Raw genomic sequence first — 21,505 nt, 5'->3', positions numbered from 1 at the left:
CAGGAGATGGCATTTGTGCAGTCCTACGCTGTCACCACCACAGAGAAAGGCAAGAATCAAAAGGATGATGGTGAGATTCCCTCGGCATCAATCACTCCCTGGAGCAGTGGAAGAACCAGGAACACAGTACCTTGAGCAAAGGGAAATTCTGCTGTGCATGATGTTCACATGCCACACCAACCCCAAGTCCTGTTACCCTTGGCTAAAGAGGTTACATCTTGAAATACTTAAACAGAATAGAACCATACTATTTAGCAAAAAGAAAAATGCAGAGGTCTTTGGGTAAAGCTCTGGGCTCTTTGGTGTCAGCTAACTCTGCTGTTCTTCAAGTCAAGAGGTGAAATCCCCACGGACATTTAGGACCAGCCACCCATCTGCTCTAGTCCTTCCTTTTGGTTTTACCAGATACATGACCCATGTCATTCTCTCTTGGCAAGCACAGTTCAGACTACCACAGCTGAACAGTTATTCACCTAGCTGATTTGTGACCGTAAGATGCTTTCTTATCAGATCCCACGTGGGAAGCTCTAAGGAAGCCAAGTGATTTCATGAAGCCAGAAGGGCTCAAAATATAGTGAGAGAAGATGCTTTAATAAAATCCACGCACATCAGCGCATCAGATACTGAGTGTTGAAAATTGGGAAATGTATTTCTAACATGGCAAGCCAGACAATTTAATTACAAGGTCTACTTAGAAGCTGACAGCTATTACCGCTCAACTTACTCCAGGATGCACTTGCAAAAGAATCTTCATCATTTCAGATTTGTAACAAGAGGTGGTCTTCTCTTGGATTTAACTACCAGGTTTACTATAATAGTGCAACAGAAATCCATACACAATTAAGCCTTTGTGAGAAGATGACTCCCCTGCACACCTGCTCATTAAGAAGCTGGAGTGGAAAATGTCTTCCCTATACTTATTTTTCCCTCCAGTGAAGAGCAAACATTCAAAAGCTACTGTTAACATAATGAAATCAGCATTGCATATTTATTTTACTGCAGGAGGTTTTGTAATGACTGCATTTGAAGAGCATTTAGAGGGAAGCTGAAGAAATAAGGTATAGATTCCTCTGAAAAGGCAGATGCAGGCATATCACACCACTTTGAACAATTTCTGTACAATGCGGAAAAAATTGCTTTTTCCACATGGCTTGCTAGTCTAGTTTCTTAAGGAGAAATATTAAAATATTGTGACTATGATTTGCATAGAAGTGCCAAGTGGAGTAATAAAAGGCTGAATTTTAGAAAATTTCTAGCTATCCTTCAGTCACATATGAGAATATTAGGCAGTATTTTTCTTCCTCCATTTGCAAAAACTCCTTGAAGTTATTATTCACTGAAAGCACTAAACAAAAATTAAGCTACTGTTTAAGGGCAGCTTCAAGCTGACCTACAATTCTGCACAGACTTAACCTAACCTCATTTTGACATTCAGTCACAGAGGGAGCAGAGAAGTCACTGCTTATCTCTGACACTCTGAAATGCAGAAAGTATTCTTCTGGAAAAGACTAGTGTTTTGTTCTCAAGTGCATGTTTATTTTTAAGTGCCATGGATTTGTATTTTTGCAGCCAAGAAGCATTTGAATCGCCTCTTGAAACTCAGGCGCACAGGGATTGACTAGGTAAGCAGAAATACATGGGGTAAGTCCAAATTCCTTTTGGACTACAAACTGTCCATAGTTCATTAGATGTTAACAGGTACAACTGCACACCATTCAGCCTACAGCCAGAGTGATGGAACTGGAGTGGTTTGGTTGCTGCTGGCTGGCAGCGTGCTCCAAGCCAACACAGGGGCTAAACAGAAGGCAGGAAAAGCTGGTAGCACAGTGTTACCTTGAAACATACACTCCCTAAGGTCTCAGTATTTCGTGGGTGGTACTCTCCTTAAAGCTGTAGGATGTATTGCTCTTCCCCTACATCTTGTGTTATACCAGCATACTCACCAGAGTCACTATATTAGCTGAGAGGATTGTGGTCTTTCAGTGGGAAAGTGAGTTAGATAAGGAATATAGCGTTAATTTTCTGCTTCATGTTTACCATCTAAAAAACCAACAGATGAAAAAACCAAACCACCAATCCCTTAACCTGGATACAAGCACAGGAGACCACGGGGAATAGAAGAGAATGTTAAAGGAGATGGCAATGATCTGAACAAGAACTGTCAGTAAGGAAAATACAGCTCTGTAAAAGAGCACACAACCCATCTCTGTGCGTGCCATTACTCATGTAGAACATGGTATGCAGCACTGTAATTCATAACACCACAGCAATAAAGGCCCCATTCAGTCTGACTGCCTCTACCACTAACACCAGACAATCCTCCAAGAAGTCTCCGAAATAACTCCAGTCCTCCCAGTCATGCAGTACTGCTCACTCAGTTATGTTACACATAAGCTTTCACATCTTGGAGACGATGAACTTTTAATGTGTACCACCAGATGCCCAATACTCTTGTTCATTTTATGACAGACTGCCCTGAAGCCACTCTTTGTGTTTATGTGATTTGCATATGTGGGTACATACCCAGAATAGATTACATCTGCCAAAACATACTGCCTTCAGATGAAAATCTATTTAACTGTTTTCTTTTTTGAGGAGCTCACATCTTGTTTTCTTTGAGAGTTTCATTATAATTAACCATTAATATCCACAGGAAATGCCAACATTAAAAACCAGCAAGTATTTTTTGGAAATAATTTATGCAAAACATCTCAATTTTAAAAAATTTATCCTCATTTTACTGTTTTAATGTAGTGAATGAGTAGTAAGAAAATAAAATTGAAGAGTCTTTGTTGTTATTACTGCTGTTATTAAAAGTTACTCTTGTTTTTGGAGAATGTTAGATTTAAAGTTCTCAGGCAAATCAGAAGTGTTTCCTGATTGCCGCAGAGCTACCAACCCTGTAGGTCTATGTTAACTGTAAATGGCAGAAGCCCTCTAATCAAAGGAAGAGCCCGTTTGTCACTTAGTATCCCCAATAAAGCAACCATAGAAGACATAGCTATCATGAAACCTTCCTGAGCATTTACATGTGCATCAAAATACAAAGCCCAGTCAAGATATAAAGCAAGAATGTGTTTTTTTAAATTATTTCTTACTGTCACATTACAGCATTCACCGTTTCAAGCACTCAAGTTCTTTGTATCCTCACAAAATAGAAATGAAACAATCAGGGCTATGATGATGAATGTTTGGGGAGAACTCTCCAAGGAAATTCTGATACACCCCCATCGAGTACTAGAACATTTAGACAGAGACTTTGGCACCTCAGCGTGGCTAACAAAACATTTAGGCTCATGCGTAGAACATCTATAAAGAGGATTTCCCACACGTACTGTGTAAGACCTACTTGCCAAAACCAAGACACAAAATTCTTGCAACCTCCCAACAACGTTCAAGTGCAAAGATACCTCCTGTTCATCCCAAACACCACCCCCAAATATCTGTTTAGAGGCAAGTCGCTTGCTTTTATTTTTATTAAGTTACCAGCATATCCTAAACTGTTCTCTTTATCATCAAAGAGATGCTAACCCAACAGTGCTGTTCCATACATATTGGCTTTCCCCCTCTCTTCTCAACAGTGAGGTGTGCAGCCCACTGAACAAATGAGCCATTTTGAATTGCCAGAACTTTAGAATGTTTTTCAGTAAAGAAGGAAAAAAAAAATTACTTTATTGCTTTCCTTTTGAAGGCCATACCCCCAAACTTTTACTAACTTCTCAGCACAACTGACAAACATTTTAAAAAGTCTAAAACACATTTATCACAAATCTTTAAACTAGGAAAGATCTAGACCTTATTGTAACCTGTCAGATTTCTGCCAGGTCTTTCAGGCCTACTTGCCGAAAGTCACTTTGACTACTACAAAGAAATTTTGAGATAGAACCAGAACTTCCTGTCTTTTATATCGTACTCTGGATACTCCTAAGATTCCTAAGAGCTCTGACAAAATAGGACTGGATAATTTCTGTATCACAGATACTAATGAAGCCTCATGTGAAAGTTCCTTTCATAGTTAGAAGAGAAATGGATTTCCATGTTAGTTGAGGTGCCTTTGATAGGACATTCAGATATAATAGTCCACTTTTCATTTTATCCTGGCCCTTTCCAAGTTAAATTTTTAGTTAACATTCTGCCTATGACACCACAAAAGCTGCAATTCAAAAAGAAGAAAAAAAACACAATCTTTGCCCTTCTTTCACACCTCAAGATAAGAATGAGTCGGTATCACAGCGTAAAATACCCAGTTATTTCAATGAAAAGAACAGGACAGTCTTAAAGTGTGATAATTGAAGCAGTATGAGGAAAGATCCCAAGGTGAGAGGCAGAAGCAGAAATCCTGTGCGACTCTGCTGCCCTTCCAGTGATCCATCCTGAACTCCTTTCACACAACAGAAAACAAATCTTCCTAACAACAAGCAGCCAACCTCCTGGAAGCACTTATATCTTTAACAACAATGAAGCTTCAAAGCAATAGCCTAAATTGAAAGGTAGGGAATACAGCCATAAACATGAGATTTTGTTCAGATCTGTGAACTTGAGCTGTTTAAGGAGCTAATGGAAATGTGAAATGACTGGTGAAAATATTTAGTGCTAACTGACAGTTTGCTAAAAAGACTATCACACTCTTTGGATTTAGATGTTGCCTAAGGATTTGTCATAACTTCATTTTAAGGTAAATATCCATTGTGAACTGAAGCTAGAACTAGATTGCTGCTCCCTCTGAAGTTAGATTTTTTTCAAACTGTAAATTTGAAACAAAAGGTAAAAGAAAAGTGGGTTATCAGCCTACTAATGTTGTAACTATCCACAGATCTAAAAGGGACAGGAAAACAAGCAAGAATTGTTTGTTTGCTAAGTAACAGTCACTGGTGAAGTATTACAGAATGGATTTGCAGACATAAATCCATACAAAGTCAAAGTCTGAGAGTGGTGCTGCAACAGGATATCACATCGCAGAAGAAAGGAGGTAAATATGAAACACGACATCCTGAATGCCACCAGATCAAATGCCCAGAGATGGCAGCCATTTGATGCAAGCCACGTTCTGGAGGCTTTTGCAGCATAAGAAACTGCAGCAAAGCAAAGGATGAAATCGGATGGTGCAGACAGGCTCCCTCAGAGTCACACAGCTCCAAAGCACAGGGCAGGACCAATCAGCTGCACTGGAGCCAACAACAGCATGGACAGCTGCCAGGCTCGGCAGCACTGCTTGGAGCAAGACACAGCACAAACATGCTCAGCAGAACAGTTCCCAAGACCAGAGATTGTCACTTCACTCAGGAGATAAAGAAAAACAGCCTATTTCAGAGCCCTGAGATAAACTGGCACCCTGCAGGTGAGCACAAGCAGAGGAAGTGCCATGACCTTCTGGGCCTCTGATTGTTTACCATTAGAGCTGCAGATGAGATAGCACATGAAGTGGCTGGTGTCAACACACGCAATAACCACAAAGGTCACCGTCATATTGTGCTTAAGGACCTTCCTTTGTGGGCTTCACCTCTTGGTAACTAGCCTGAAGAGCTGCCTGCTCTGCTCAGCTTGCAGCTTACCAGGGGCATGAAGGCCCTGACCCAGCAGTGGGGTCAGGATCCCCGTAGGCTGGTGACCTGGCATACGGCTAAGCTGCTCAGCGTCACCCCAATCCATTGGGATCCATCAGGACAGCCCTGCAACCCTTTGGCCTACACAGCCAGCAAGTCAGGCCCCGAAGGTCAGTTGAGGCCAGGCTCTGGGATGCTGTGAGTACAAACAACATGCTCGAGCTGGCCCTCTGCTCCCAGGCACGGGGAATAAAACAGCGCAGTTTCCCCACTACAGCTTCGCTAGAAAGCTACACACACACAATGACTGACACAAACATAACCTTCTAATTCACTGTAGAGAGAAACATCACCTGCAAACTTCAAGATCTAAGGTGTCAACAACTATAAAGAGTTGAAAGAGAATAAGAAATGCTAAAATGAAAAAGTTTTAACAAGAGAGGGTTGTATTTTTTTATTATTATTATTTAGCAATTGCTCATACACTTTCTTCCAAAAATGTAACATGGATTGCCTCTTTACAAATCAAACATCTCCTCAACTCATATTTCTGGTCAGCCCTTTTCCTCACCTCACAAAGGCCAGAAAATCAGTGGGCAAAGATAAAAGTAACACAGAGTTAGTGGAAGAAAGTGGGTGTAGATGTTTTCTCCTTCAGGTTCCAAACACAAGAAATACTTTATACATGAGGGAAAATGGTGATACAACATTAACCAAACCACAATAAAGAAGAAAACAGAAGACAAAAGGTATGTTTAATACATACCAGTAAGCAAAAGGGACCAGCAGAAGTAGACTGTTTACATAAAGCCGACACAGAGGAGAAATAAAAATGGAACTGTTTCAGTTCATATCCTGTCATACAACATGCTCCATTCAGGGAATGACCACTATACACAAAAAGCTATCAGAATCCTAAAGCTTCTGGGTCTCTGAAGAATTGATGTTGCAAGACAAAGCTAGCAAATGGAGGAAGCAAGTTGAAATAACCATTTTAACAAGAGAGAATTAACATAATGAAAGCACAATATATTAAGTATTTTATAACAATACAACAAACAGAAGTTTTGAGGTTTCATTTATTTTTCTCTCCTCATGCACTTTCAGCTGTATTATGAAGTTGTGATTAATGAATACAATTAAACATTTGCTCTTTTTCTCTATTCAAAATACTCATAAAGGAAGTCGTAGTTTAATTTCAGATAAGGTCAAAAAAAAAAAAAAAAACAACAACACCACAACGTAAGCTGTTTCGTAAGCAACTTAGCCAGCAAAATCCAGTTTCCTAGGAATGCGTGTGTCAAAGTGGTAGGAAGAGTTCAGGCTGCAGCCACTGCTTCTGCTAGGATCTCTCCATCTGCTCAGGCTGCCTGCTGTCAGCCCACTGCTGGGTTTATTGGAGATAAGCTTCTACCCCTCTTGTAAATGCAACTGGAATTAGTCAAGAGGTTTAGAAGTTATTAAGAGCTAGAGTGAAAGACAGACATTCACAGAGGGAGTTGCACGTAATCTCTATTTTCTTAGAAAGCCAGGCTAATATACACACTGACTGCAAATAGCTCAGCCTTGAATTTTCCCTTGCTGTTACAAGATCACACTAGAGATGTAAGCCTGGCCACCCAAATCGCAAGGCACTGCTGTAATTCCATCTGGATGCATGATTTCCTCAACACAGGCATAGAGAAATGAAGGAAAACTCCTTTGTTAGGCAGCAATAGAAGAACAAGACAAATTTAAATAACCTGTATTTTCCTTTCATGAAATACAAACATTGTTGGCGGCCCACAAAAACACAACTGCCTTAAGCAATGCGGATATGAACAAACTTCATTGCAGCGTAACCAAGCTCAGAGAGTACTGCATTTGTTTCATTGCTTCCTAGAAGCTATATACACAAACAAGCTCAAAGGTAGGTTGGCTCAGGGAGGGTTCAGTTTTCTGCCCTCTACATGCAGCAGAGTAGTTATGAGGGAGACTTGACAATTGGCACATCCCAACAGCCTGCAATGGGCAGGGACTGCTCCCAGTCAGCAGAACCACAGCTTGGTGATCAGCACATCCAAATTAGGAGAGGATGCACTTCAAGAGCAAGGTGTTGAGAAAGAGAAAGGCACCAGAAATCAGGGCAAAGAGTGCTTCAGGAAAGCTACTGTGGCTGAGACAAACATTCAGCTCCATCAGCAGTTCCACCAGATCAGCCCCCTTACAGATATTGCTTGGAGAAATTACAGGGTAAAAATATTTTATACTTACTATAAAGTAATACATAACAGCAACACATATATGTGAACCTATAGAAAAAAGAGATTAGTACCTGAAAAATTAAGAAAACCACATGCTTCTGTGTTGATCTTCACCAGCAATGAGACAAGAAGCAGTCTATCTGGTAAATAGCAACAGCAGAAATAGGAAGCAAAAGAAGTTGATCATGCAACAGCTTGCAGAAGGGCAATAATGGACTGTTGCTTCAATATAACCATAGTTCCTATTTATATTCCACACTAGCTAAAAACTCAGGAGTCCTCCACAAAGGCTGACATGTCCAACAGCTGCCAGGTAGGATTTAATTCTATTTACAGGGCTAAGACAAAGGCAGATTGAGCTGAAGATGTGATTGATTCACAGACAGCATGAGCTCATGGTAGATTTTTATGATAATGGGAAATAACTACAGTACTCTGGAAACTGGATTGGTAAAATTTCCAAATGAAATCCCAAAGTAAATACAAACACTCCAAAGATTTGCAAACTAGCTGCTCATAAGAAAAGTTTTGATCAGTGCAAGCAAAACTGAGCACTTGTACACAGCAAAAGAATTTGTGCCTGAGCACACAAAGTCAGAATCTTATTTTTCAGATAGCCTTTGAGGTCCATCTTCACTCCTAAGTATTTCAGATGATCCTTTGGATGTTACGTGGTGGAAAAAAAGAACCATAGAATTGTTTGAGTCGGAAGGGACCTTTAAAGGTCATCTAGTGCAACTCCCCTGCAATGAACAGGGGCACCTACAGCTCGATCAGGTGCTCAGAGCCCCATCCAGCCTGACTTTGAGCATCTCCAGACACAGGGCATCCACCACAAAGGCCTTATTATGTAAGCGTTAGCCCACCTATTCCATCCTAAGTTGCTTCCACTTTGTATGAGCAGGGTGCAGCTTCATTAAACTGGGACAGTGGTATCTGGAAAACAACACAGGCAGATCTTCCCATATAACAAGCCACTGCCCATGTGCCATTCTCTGGATGAAAAGAAGGAAGCGATCCTATAGAAAGAAAATGCCATTGTCTTGCCAAAATTAGAACCATCTAAAGAAGGTTTTATTTCTCACAGTAAGTAAATAACAAGTACCAAACATTATTTCACTTTCTCTGTTCCTCTTTTTTTTTTTTTGCCCTCCTACAGCAATTTGAGGAAGGTCACTTACATGACATCACTGTAAATATCACCACCAGCATGCAGTCAAGGTATTTGAAAATCAGCTTTGTACAAGCACTCTCAGCTCCAGCGTTCAACAACTTCACAAGTAGGAAATCTGTATTTCCAATTCAATTTGAAGCATATAGATCATGAAATAGAAAGTTATGCCCACTGCTTTGCAACATGCAGCCAGAGAATAAAGTGTGTTTTCAACAGCTTACCTCAGCCATCAGAACTAGAAAATAAAAATTATCATTATGATCTTTTTGCCTGATCTCCTTCAAAAGGTCAGTGAAATACGAACATTATGAGCTCCTTTCTGCAGAGGAAAATAAATGCCTTGTAAAAAGAACAGCTGACCACAGCCTAAGCTGGGCATAGCAGAATTACCAAACCCAGCTGAGCAGTGTGTTGGTGTCTAATTGCTTTCCCTTTCCTTTTTTTGCAACTCAAGATAAAAGAAAAGGCATCCAGTTAAAAGCAAATCTTTCAGTCAAGCCACAGCCTATTGACACAGCTGCCTATCCATACCATATCCACAGGAAACAAGAAGAAATGCAACACATTCTGATTTCCCTGTACACCCATTTTCTGGGAGAAAAGGGGGCTACACATGCAGACCAAACTGCAGGATGATCCAAGCTGTTGTTTTTCCCTACATCAGCACTGGGAGGGCAAACAACAGCTCTTTGCCAGCCTATGAGAGCACTTTTGTAAATACAGCAGATACACTAAGGCCATTCATACCCCCCCGTATGGCACCACAGCCAAAACTCATGGTTAGGATAGCAGCCTTGTCCTTTGGCTTAACTGAAAGAAAAGTTGTCACAAGTTATTTGGGAGGAAAAAAAAATAAAAAATACACACAAAATGGGACAAAAACACGGAATGTAGCACTGGAAAAAGCAAAACATTAAAGAAACAAAAAGAGTTCACTATGATATCTTTTTCTGCAAACTATTGCCTTAAAATACCGAGCTATGCAGAATCCAGATTGTAAGTGAAGATAACTTACGATATTCAAAGATAACACTGTTTGAAGATAATTCACAATGCTATACTTCAAGGGCAAAACTCTACAATAACAGCTTGTAGATGATAAACACATGATTTGGTCTAGCAGTTCCTAGAACAGGAACAAAGAACATTTGGAAAGAACAAAAATTAACCCTTGGTTTTACCCAAAGAATGTCTCAATCAAAGGAGTTGCATCACATTGAAACACTGCACTCTTATTTCAAGCACAGATGGCTTCTCCCTGTCACAAGCAATATTCCAATTGCACAAGAGGATAATGAAACTTCATGTCTAGGGAAAGGAGGGGAGGAAGGAAAAAAAAATACTATCTTTTACAAGTAACTCCTAAGCAAAAGTAAAGAACTTTTTTCCCCTCCTAATTCTTCTCATTTAATCTTATTTTAGGTATGTAATAAACTTCCTTTTGGGTTATTTTGCCTTACCACAAGACAGTTATCCAATTTCTCCTACCGTTATACAAGTTCTCCTCCTTTGCCACAAAGACTCCTTGAGGTACGAGCACTTTGTTTAAGGCACCAATCTGCCCTGAACATCCCTACACAGCCTCCTTCCTCCACCACACTCCCTCGTTAGATTTCGGGTCCACAAGAAAAAACACACAGAAGCAATGAGCAAGGCCAGCAAGTACAAGCTGTAAAGCCAAGGAACTGGAACTGATGTCATTTCCAGTAGCACTCTGCCCAAGAACATCGCCACTTCAGCTGCAGCCTCTTCTAGGTCAGCACTGATAAGCTGATGTGAAATGAAGCAGTCCCATTTCACAACATAAACAGTTGTTTGGCCGCACTGTGAACAATATAAACATATGGATCTATTTATAAACCATTCTTCCTACTTATTGCAGAACACAGCATGACTTATTCCAGGGTAGAAATGATAGTATTTCCAAGAACAGACTGAAATTTGGGCAGCTTACATCCACTCCCACAGCCTGCCCCAACGACGCTCCTTGTTTAGAAGCCATAGAAACAAAGTGACACAGAGCTGCTACTTCAAGAAGATACCCTTGGATTCAAGGGGAGAGCAACCTTGTTATCACGCACGTGGCTTCTGACACTTCAAAAGGAAGGACAAAAACAAAACACAATGGCAGAATTGCAGCGAATTAAGCTAAGATAAGAGAGACAACATCCCCAACTCCTAGTCCTTTACCCCGTGACCCGAACAAAACCATTTCACTCCCGAGACCGCACCGCGTGTTGCTGAGAACGGACTGCCGGACGGAGGGCGAGATCCTCGATGTAAATCGCAGGACAGCAGGCACACAACTCCCAGGAACCGCTTTCCTCCCCGCCCCGCGACGCCCGTTGGAGGCTGCACCGCGGGCAGCGGCTCCACCGGCGTGCGCCCATCCGCCCCGCGGCGGCTCCGGCCGCAGCCGCGCAGCGCCCTGTACCCCCCCTCCCCGCCGGGCGGCAGACGGCAACGGGACCGCAGCACCGCGCGCCCTCGGGGGACGAGACCGGCGGCGGTCAGCCGGCACTGGAGGACCCGCGGGCCCTTATGTAAAGGATTTCGGGAACCCCGCGGCCACCCGCTGCGAGGACACCCTTCCCCCCGAGATTCTCGGCAGAGCCTCCCAGCAGCATCCCTCCTCCCAGCAGCACTCCTCCTGCCGCTGCCGCCCCGCAGCCCCCCGCCGCCGCCTTACCGCTCCGTGCCAGCCGCGCCGAGAAGGTTGCGAAGGTGCGCGGCGCTACCCGGTGGAACCGCGGCCGGGCGCCGCCGCCCTGCGCATGGTCTCCCCCCGCCGGCACCACCGAACGAAGTGCGCGCGGCCGGCGCCGCTCGCGGGCTTTTCCCCAGGGCCGGCGGTGGCGGCGGCGGAGGGTGGGGTGAGGGCGCGCGGGGGCGGGCGCGCCCACAGCTACGCGAGCGCCATTAACCGCCGCGGTGCCGCCGCCGCTCGCTTTGAAGCGGCCGCGCCGCGCCGCGCCGCGCCGCGCCAGGCGTTGTGGCGCCCCCTTGTGGCTGCAAGCGGTGCGGGGATGCCGGGCTTTCCCGCTTGGCAGCCGCGTTGCTGCAAGCAGCGGCCGGGCGTGCCGCACCGCGCCGCTCTCCTTCCTTTTGTCCTGCCTTGGCAGTGGCTGCGGGCCCGGCGGCTAAACAGGTCTTTCGGAGGTAGGAGAGAAACAATAGGGGTTTTACAAAGGAAGGCAGAAAGGTTCCAGCCTTGTTGCCAGGAAAGGAAGAGGAGAAACATCAGGAAATCAGGAAACCACGAGGCTGTTTTGCAGGTGCTCTTTTGCAAGCATTGTTTAGCAAAAAAAAAAAAAACAAAACCGTCACCACCAAAAAAAAAAAAAAGAAAAGAAAAGAAAAAAAGAAAACAACACCACCAACAAATCCCAACAGCTGCTTTCCTGTTGTTGGCTTATGTGTGGAGCAACGGGGAAGCACAAAAGAAAGAAACCGAGCTGCAGAGGTGGGCAGGCGATTCTCCACCATTGTTCTCCATCCAACGCTGCCATTGGCATCGTGCAGGCAGAGCCTGGTGCTAAACACAGGCCTTGTCCACAATAACAGCTCTCATGAAGGCAGTCATTATTCAGCTATTGTGGGTCTGGGCTATATTAAAAAATAATAATAATAATAATAAAGAAAAATGACGGGCAGATTTAGGAAAGTAGAAAATTTTATTGCAATGTGTAACATACTGATGTAGAACATTCAGCACAAATTATGTATCATTCAAAAATTCTTCTCGACATTCAAACGCATTGAGCTTCTTTCACATTGAAAAAGAGTGCATCATAAAATGCATCTTTATTTACATGACAATATTACCCACTACTCAAGTTATAATCCTGCTAATTTAAACTGAACCAATTCTCCCTAACTTTCATCTCAACAAGTTTTAAAAATAGCTGCACAGCGCTGGTAAACTGCAGTGTAAGGTGCTGCCTGACCCAGTGGCTGCACTGCTATGGGATTACACCTGGAAATGCAATTAGGTATATCTGCATTTTCAGGACACAAATTTACACCCTGACTCTCTGATGTGTAATCCTGCAGCCTGGGAGCGGCCCTATTGAACCTGATATTACTTCTCTGGCCCCAAACACAGAATTAAAGTCACAAATCTATCTTTGATCCAACATGAAATAATAGCAATAATCTAGGTTAATCAAGAAGCAGCCAACTTTTTTTTTTTTTTAATTTCATACCAAAAATGAATTTTGTGTATAAACATCCCAATAGCTATTTATTAACTTTCAGGTCTGTCTGTCAAACTGTGTTAGGCAAATTCTTCATTTACAATGTACACAACAATATGGCACTTTATTATTATTTTTTTTTTGGAGGCGAGAGTCACACAGAGCAGAACCATTTTCCCAGTCATGTATGGCGGCAGGAAGCAATGCAGAATCCTGAGCATTTTAAGAAACAATTTAGAACCTTGTGATTAAAACCATCCTCCGTGCCTTAGTGTTCAAACTATTCACAGCGCTTTCACATTCTCAGCTCCTTTTGTTTATCTTGCAGCTTCCTCCTGCAGCACAGCGATGTCTTGGAGCACAACAATGGCCATTTACAGAGCAGAACACTCAGGGAAGCATGGCAGGATTTCTGGCTCTGAATGGGGTTTTGTGCACCGCACATCTGCGCGCCGCGATACAGCTGGCGTTTTCTGCAGCAGCAGCAAGCGGGTGGATTTAGTGGCACAGGGATGCATTAAATCTTTCCTCGGGCTGTGGCTGAGCCAGCAGCAAAGGAAAATGCTCCTTTTCTATCATGCAGCGTCAGTGCTGAGGAAGAAGCCAGACTTCAAGCCTGAGCAATGGGAGCACAGAGGAAGTCAAGCACTGCGGTCACATGGATTTGCGCTGCCCGTAGTTGGCACTCGGGCAAAACTCCAGCAGAGGTCAGAGGAACAGCTGCCAAAAGACTGTGGGGTTAATGCGTGTGGGCCACATTTAAAATGTCACCGAGTATTAATAACGGGAAAAAAATACAGAAGTGCGTCGGAAGTGAGGGCAAGATGCAAAAAGACAAAGGAGCACCATTGAGATGGTGCATTTGCAGTTAGGACAGTAGAAACAGAAACGGAAAGAACTATAAACTGAGACATTTTCACAGTTTTCAGAGGTGCATCTTTTTGTTCTTCAGAAGAACCAGCTCCTGTTTAAGAGCCTTCCTCTTCGGTTCTGAAGGTGCATTGGGTGAATGCAAGACATTTCTCTTTAAAATGTCTTTAAAAACATGGGTACAATCAGAAAAGGGAAAGAAGGTGTACTGTACATAGTTTAGTGCATGCCGGCTTCCAGTGTTTGAAAATATTCAGACATTTGAGGCAGCCTGGGCAGAAAGTGCAATGGGCAGTGAGAACAAAGAGTGCCCGCTCACTGCTGTTTGTGCAAAGGTTACCCCCAGGACCCCACATAGAGCTCTGGGGAGGATGGGACTATTAGCTTTGAAAAACTGTAATTAGAACACTATAAAATTAGCCAAAAACCAAGCAAGCAGGCAGCATATTTAATTATCACAGGGTGTTTTTGCTTGTCTATTTTCTATTATATATTGGTGCTGCCAGCTTTTCAAATCACAGGCAGCCTTCACAAAACCCAAGAGTTTCACACAATATCTGCCAGTTAGCAACCAGCAGGTAAGAACCAGCAACCTTTAAAAGAAGGGTACATGATATATGAGCCTTGTTGTTTGCACATCCATGCCTTAGCAAAACAAAAAGCATGGGAAGAAGCACTGCCTGTATTCAAGAGAAGACATGTGTGAAGTGTCTTACATATTATTCACTCATTTCAGAAAAGATCTTCAGCAAATCTGTGTGCAAGTAGCTACTAAATAATAATAAATCAACTTTTGCAGATAAGAAGAGAAGGGACAAAATTATGAATAAAATGTAAACACTGTTTCCACTGTAAATTTTTCTCAGAACTGAGGTCATTGCCAGCGTGAATCAAGAAGTTGTTTGTTATTGAGTAAAATTCATTTTCATGTTTTAGGAGAAAAACAACATTCTCACATGACTAAAAAAAATATTTTCAGAGAAAATTGCATCTCCCAATATTTTTGCAAATGCCACATGTGTATATGGAGAGGAGGGAGAGAAACAACAGATGCCTTTATCATTTTAAAAATGAAAATTGCTATTTAAAAAAAAAAAAAATCCCTATCTCCTGTTGAGTATATATAATGATAACAACATTCTGACTCTCCATTATGTCTGAAAAAGACGAGGTCTGTTTCCAAAGGGTTGCCTGTGGGCCCTCTTGTGAGCTGGTAAGGAACTGCAAAAACCTTTCCATGAGAATATTTTCTCATATGAGTTTGCACTAATCAACAACTGCAACTCTATATAATGAGTTTGTTTGTTTCTTTCCTGCAACCACACTTATCTATTATCTTAATACTGTGTAAGATACTGTGTAACAGCATCCTAATGGTTTGCCATTAAGTCCTTCATATTTCTATGAAAGCTCTGTAGCTGCTCAGTAACATTCAACCTATGAATAAGTAAGAATATAATCTGCATCCTAAAAACATTTAACACATTCACAGAATCATAAAATCATAGAATCGCTCACGTATCAAGTTATACATCAACCTGCATGCATCAACAATATACCATATTGTAGTCAACAGCATTCAATATATATATACAGCTATATAAATGTACACACATATACATAATTTTCTTTAGAAAATGCACATCAAAACTCAGTGCACAGCATTACCAGTCCAGAATCATGTCTGCTTTACTCCACACATACTTTCCTCCTCGTTTGAGGAACATCTTTTCATCAAATCCACTGAATTTTATTGCTGCTTCTACACCAATGTCCAGGATAGACTTGGAAGGCTCTTTCCGTCCATTTCTACAGTTTAGAAAACGCATCTGGAAAACCATTATGAAATAAGTTAGAAAGGTAATTTGTAAAAGCTTGATTTTTCTACAGAATTAAGCAGAATGAACTTGCATTGCAATCCCACAGCAACCTGCGTAACAATATGAAGAGTATCGCTGCAGCCCTCAGATGGCTTACAGGCTCACAGTTAGACACAATGACATACATTAGCAAGAATAAAGCCTTACTCCTAATCCTGACTATTTAATGCTTTTCTTCAACCATATGTAAAATAAGTATATTCTTTGAAACTTAGTTTTCAGGACAAGTTCTATATATTTAAATTACAGGAAAGCAGACAACCATATACTTTAAGATTTGCAAGATTATGCATGCAAGCCAATAGCAGTTCCTCCTTATGTCACACTTATATTCATTTCTTGATGTGTCTGAGAGGAAGAAATTACATTTGTACTATACAGTAAAAATTATTTTATGGAATGCATAGAAAAAATTAAGTTGGCTATCACTGTTGTACATATAAGCATGTATTAGCACACATATATTAAGAATAAAACGAAGACTTACGTATTCATCCAAAATGAGGTATGAATCTCTCATCTATAATAGATTAAAAATAAAATATTAGTACACAAACGAAAATTCTACTCTCATGAAAGTCAAGGACAAGACAAACAAATCATTCTTTTAAAGTCTGATTCAAGTCCAGAGTAAGTAGTGGACTTCCCATGGATTTCAGTTAATCTGTTTCAAATTTACAGGAGTAAGTCACAGGATTACTATTATGACTTATCACATGAACAAACCAGAAATCATTTGAATATGACATCTTAAAACGTCAAATTCAAATGTGGGTTTTCAGCTGTATTCAGGTGCTCTAAATAATGTTCAAATTTGCTGATAACTTCAACATCAGCAAAAATTACAGTTTTGCATTCTAGAATGATTAAGTCATTTGCCAAACAAATGACATGGCTATTTAAGCAGGGCTGTTTAATTATCACCTCAGCAGACAGAGATGCCAGTGGTAATTTCCCAGATCAAAAAGCTCTCAGGTCTGCACAAGGAAATAAGCCAAGAGTAGAAATAAGACACACTTTATGAGCTAAATGGGCATTTCCTGGGTAACTTCTACTTGTCTGTCCACTGTCCTCCCCCCCAAAAAAATTACCTTCATAAGTGAAAGAAGAACCAAGATTACAAATTGTCTTTACTTTGATATTGAACCTTATCAGACTCCTAGGGGAGGCGTATCCAGTTCCAAAGGTATTTAGAGTTCACAACTCAACTATGGAAATTTCAGTTTCTACCCTTTTTGTACTGAGACTTTTTATATCCACATAATTCAGAGGGCCATGCAACACTGTGACAGGAATCCCACCAGAACTAAGATCAGTGAGTTTTTAACCTTTAATTAATAACTTTGTCCTCATTAAGAGGCCTTAAAGAAAATAAAAGACTTTGGTTTCCACTGTAACAAAACCAGATGTTGACTAATTTTCACTGTAGCTCTTCTAACCCAATTTTAATAGAGAAAGTGCTAATTACCACGACACCTATTAGTTATCAAGTACCTTTCCAGCTAGCCACAAAATAAATTTATCAAATGACAGTCTCAGTTTTACCTTTTGATTAGATTCAGGTACCAAACAGGGGACATCTTTGTGGCGTTCCAGGAATAGCTCAAAGTCTTCATCGCTGATAACAAATTTATCTGCTTCTCTTAGAGCATCTTCCCCACTGTTCTCTCCTTCAATGATTAGGCACTGGAACACCTGAAAACAAAACACACCATGGCATGATTTTATGACTTTACGAGCCGCAAAACACTTCAAAAACCTTCAGTAGTCTTGGTAGCAATATTTTTCATTTTTTTTTCTATCAGTGGAGCCACACTGGTAGAAACTGTGATTAAATGAATACTATACAAATGATCTATTAAATAATTAACATTGCGTAGTTGTATATGCAATTACACAATCATGGTTCTTGAGCAGATTTCCACATAAATCTTAACTGCTCTAGTCTTAATGAGGGCTTTGATAATCAAGGCCAAGAACAAACTTCTGATTGACCCTTGATTATGATAGGTATACTACAAATGCTGGTAAGTGCTATGTGGCATGCAGATTATCAAGTCAACCTGTATTCTTTATTATTTTAATTTGATTGGGAACTGCAAGTTTAGCTAGCTTCGGATGACCACAAAAGCAAATAGAATTACAGTATCACAGAACAATAAGAAATTATTAGACATGTTGTCTCCTATTTCTCAGTCACATTATCTCTACCCATATTTAAGATGATAATATAATGTATCTATTAATATAGTGCTAATAGACTGTTATATCATATACATACTGTCCACTAATACTCTGTAACAGAACATCAATGTATAAAGTTTTATGCTGCTAATTATATATCATTGTACACTACCTTCTCTTCATTTTCTTTACAACATGACACATTTTCAAACAATAAAGCCCTTCTGTCTTATTTTTAAAGTTATAAAAAAATAGATCTACATATGGTGAAGTAGTAATTTCCTGTAAATATCACAACAGAGGAGACTCTTGACATACTGAGCTCCATTTAAGTGCAGAATGAGAGACAACCCATCCAACAGCATGCAGCACTGACAAGATGTCCCCTATTATCACCCCAAGCTAGAGCTGGAGCTCTGACCGAGGCTATTAGACTTTCAGAGAGTTACAGAACCTCATTTCATCATTGGTTTTCTCTGAAGAGTGACTTATAGTGCACACTACTTTCTTACCTTCCAGCGCACAGGGTTGAGTGCCTTGATCTGCTCATTCATATCTTCCTCAACATTAAATCTGTTGATCACGGAGTTTATTTTGAAAGCAACAGCATAATCTCGGCACCACTGCCTCAGTTTATGCAGATTTTCCACGTGGTTCTTCTTTCCTTGACCACGGCCAATTAAAACGTTGACTTCCTCATTAAAACTATCACATGAGATTGCCAGAATGTCTAAATATTCACCTGAGAACAAGTTTCAAAAATCAATAAGCGGTATGTTTTTTTTTTTCATTTGGAAATTGTTGTAGTCTGCCTAGCTTCATTTCCTCATGGTCTATCACCAAGAATCATCCAACTACAGTTCTGTGAAATCATTGCATCAACCACAAAAACCACAGCAGTGTCATCTTCAGAAGGCACACCACCCTTCTAGCATTGTGGAAACAGGCTGAGTTATTCTTTTATTATGCTGTTGTCCCAGAGAGGCAATAGAACTGACTGCATATGTTCAGAATGTGTAATTAACAGTATTTCACTGTAAATTACTCTTGGTTCACAGGCACTGTAATCATAGAATCATTAAGGTTGGAAATGACCACTAAGATCATCTGGTCCAATCATCAACAGACTCCCATCATGCCCAGTAACCATGTCCCTCAGTGCCACACCTCCACACTTCTTGAGCACCTCCAGGAGCAGTGAATTCATCACCTCCCTTGGCAGCCTGTTCCAATACTTCACCACTCTGTCTGACAAAAAATCTTTCCTATTATCAGACTTGAAAATGAACTATTAAGAAGACATTTCCTAGCATCCTTCCAGAAGGCTGCCCTGATCTGTTTCTCAAACCCCACCAGAGCTTGTTTTGCATGGTGAGCTTTTCTTACCATACTTCTTGAACCACCGTTCTCTGATCAGGCTGCCATTGCTCACAATGCTGACACTTGGCAGCTTCAGCTCCTTCTTGCAGAACTGGACCAGCTGGCCTACAAATTCACCTCTGTCCTGAAGGAATGGTTCTCCTCCTGAGAAATTTATTTTCTCCATTCCTAGAAAAGGACCAAAGAATAATGTAATGAGCCTGTCCGCCTATTGACCACTACTTTCCAACACCCCACCCCAGTGATCTTATGAGATCATGGCAGTTACAGAATTACTTAGAATCATAAAGTCATGTGAACTGAAAAGGACCTTCAAAGGCCATCTAGTCCAACAGCCCTGCGATGAACAGGGACACCTACAGCTCAATCAGATCCCCATCCAGCCTGACCTTGAACGTCTCCAGGCACAGGCATCCACCGTGTCTCTGGCCAACCCATCCCAGTGACACACCATCCTTATAGTAAAAAACTTTTTCCTTATATCCACTTTTTAATCTCCCCATTTTATTTTGAAATCATTTCCACTTATCCTATCAGAACAGACCCTGCTAAAGAGTCTGACTTCTTCAATGCCATTTTGTTCTGCTTGTGGTTCCCATGCATTCCTCACCCTACCTCTCCCAGTGGCCCCCAGACTCACCCGCCTCCTTGAGCATTGCCAGTCCCCGTTTGGCTTCCTCCAGGGGCAGCACGAAGGAGGTCTTGGCCGTATGGAAGCAGAAACCGCACTTGTAGTTGCACTGCCTGGTGAAGTGGTAATTGACGCTGGTTGGCGTCGGGACCGCCTCGTCCCTGTCATCCCGGAGTGCTGCGGGGGTGTCGGGGCTGCAGCCCGACTGCCGTCTCCAGGAGAGCAGGGGCAGAAAGAGGGGCGTCAGCTCCCAGCACAGCGCGCTCAGCCGCCCGCGCAGCGCTGCCAGAACCGCCCGCGCCAGGGCCAGCGGCAGGTGACCCAGCACGCCCAGCAGCATGGCTCGGCTCGGTTGGACCCGGAGAGGTGCACTGAGGTTCAGCTGGATCGGCTCGATTCGGCTCGACTTGTCCCTGCTGGATTCGAATCGTCACGGATCAACTCAGCTTTAACAGTTTATCTACTCTAGGCTTGTCTCGGCGTTATGATGCTCGGCTCCGTCCGGCTCGGATCTCACACCGCAGCGAGGAGCCCGGCGCTCCGCTTTTAAAAGAGCGGCGGCACAGCCCGCCCCGCCCGCCGCGACACGGCACCGCACGGCACGGGGAAGCGCCGAGTTTCGCTTTCCTTTCTCGATGAGAAGAACTTTGGCTCCGAGCCCTTTCCTCTCGAGGCCGCGGTGTGGCCGTTGTCACCTCTGTAGGGCCGGGCGCTTCCAGCACCTGAGGATTCCTACTGGGTGTGGGCTCTGTGGCTTCAGTTCTTGCAGTGGTAAAGGGCGAGGCAAGGTGACAGCTGAGCTTGTGTTCTACCGAGCATGGTGAGGCTCTGGCACAGAGGAGCTGTGGATGCCCCATTCCTGGAGATGTTCAAGGCCAGGTTGGATGGGGCCATCCATTTTGTGGCGGGCAACTCTGCCTACTGCAGGGGATTGGAACTAGATGATCTTAAGGTCCCTTCTGACTCAAACCATTCTATGATTCTATGATTCACTCGCAGAATCACAGAATCACAGAATGGCCCGGGTTGGCAGGGACTTCAAGGATCATGAATCTCCAACCCTCTTGCAACAGGCAACCCCCCCTGCCACAGGCAGGACTATCAACCATCACATTTATACTAGACCAGACTGTCCAGGGCGCCATCCAATCTGGCCTTGAACACCTCCTGGGACGGGGCATCCACAACCTCCCTGGGCATCCTGTTCCAGTACCTCACCACTTTCTCTGTAAAGAACTTCCCCCTGACATCCAACCTAATTCTTTCCTCCCTCAGCTTAAAACCATTTCCCTTGTCCTGCCATTATCTACCCTTGTAAAGAGCTAACTCCTCTCTTGTTTATAGGCTCCCTTTAGTTACTGGAAGGCTGCAGTGAGGTCACCCCACAGCCTCCTCTTCTCCAGG

At 42.4% G+C, this 21,505-nt stretch overlaps 2 protein-coding genes across 5 annotated transcripts in view; both read right to left on the bottom strand.

Moving 5' to 3' along the window:
* RNF144A (ring finger protein 144A) overlaps positions 1-11,789 on the bottom strand; it is a 63,308-nt gene extending 51,519 nt beyond the window's left edge. For 2 of the 4 annotated variants that reach the window (XR_004169365.2, XM_031611145.2), the window contains exon 1: positions 11,650-11,789. The gene's annotated coding sequence lies outside the window, so the exon portion shown is untranslated. Of the gene's footprint in view, positions 1-11,191; positions 11,617-11,649 lie in introns of those variants that run through there. The other 2 variants (XM_090136348.1, XM_031611146.2) reach the window with 2 other exon arrangements.
* An 826-nt stretch (positions 11,790-12,615) lies between these two features.
* On the bottom strand, positions 12,616-20,661 carry RSAD2 (radical S-adenosyl methionine domain containing 2). The gene is made up of 6 exons (XM_031610965.2): positions 20,111-20,661; positions 19,477-19,638; positions 18,603-18,832; positions 17,452-17,601; positions 16,394-16,426; positions 12,616-15,855 (listed from the first exon to the last, which is right to left on the bottom strand). Exons 1-6 carry the CDS (start codon positions 20,439-20,441, stop codon positions 15,691-15,693), a joined length of 1,071 nt encoding a protein of 356 aa, XP_031466825.1. The 5' UTR covers positions 20,442-20,661; the 3' UTR covers positions 12,616-15,690.
* Between the last annotated feature and the right edge of the window lie 844 nt (positions 20,662-21,505).

Source organism: Phasianus colchicus, chromosome 2 (assembly GCF_987193195.1).
Source record: "Phasianus colchicus chromosome 2, bPhaCol1.hap1.1, whole genome shotgun sequence".
NCBI classification, from domain to species: Eukaryota; Metazoa; Chordata; class Aves; order Galliformes; family Phasianidae; genus Phasianus; species Phasianus colchicus.
This window is presented reverse-complemented; position numbering and strand designations above follow the sequence as displayed.

What these genes read in the sequence shown, in the direction of transcription:
- RSAD2 (XM_031610965.2), bottom strand. Translation starts at nt 20,441, where the DNA reads ATGCTGCTGGGCGTGCTGGGTCACCTGCCGCTGGCCCTGGCGCGGGCG. An exon ending in ACGGTGGTTCAAGAAGTATG is followed by an intron (nt 18,833 to 19,476) that starts GTAAGAAAAGCT and finishes ACTTGTTCTCAG; the next exon opens with GTGAATATTTAGACATTCTG. An exon ending in TCAACCCTGTGCGCTGGAAG is followed by an intron (nt 17,602 to 18,602) that starts GTAAGAAAGTAG and finishes TTTTGTTTTCAG; the next exon opens with GTGTTCCAGTGCCTAATCAT.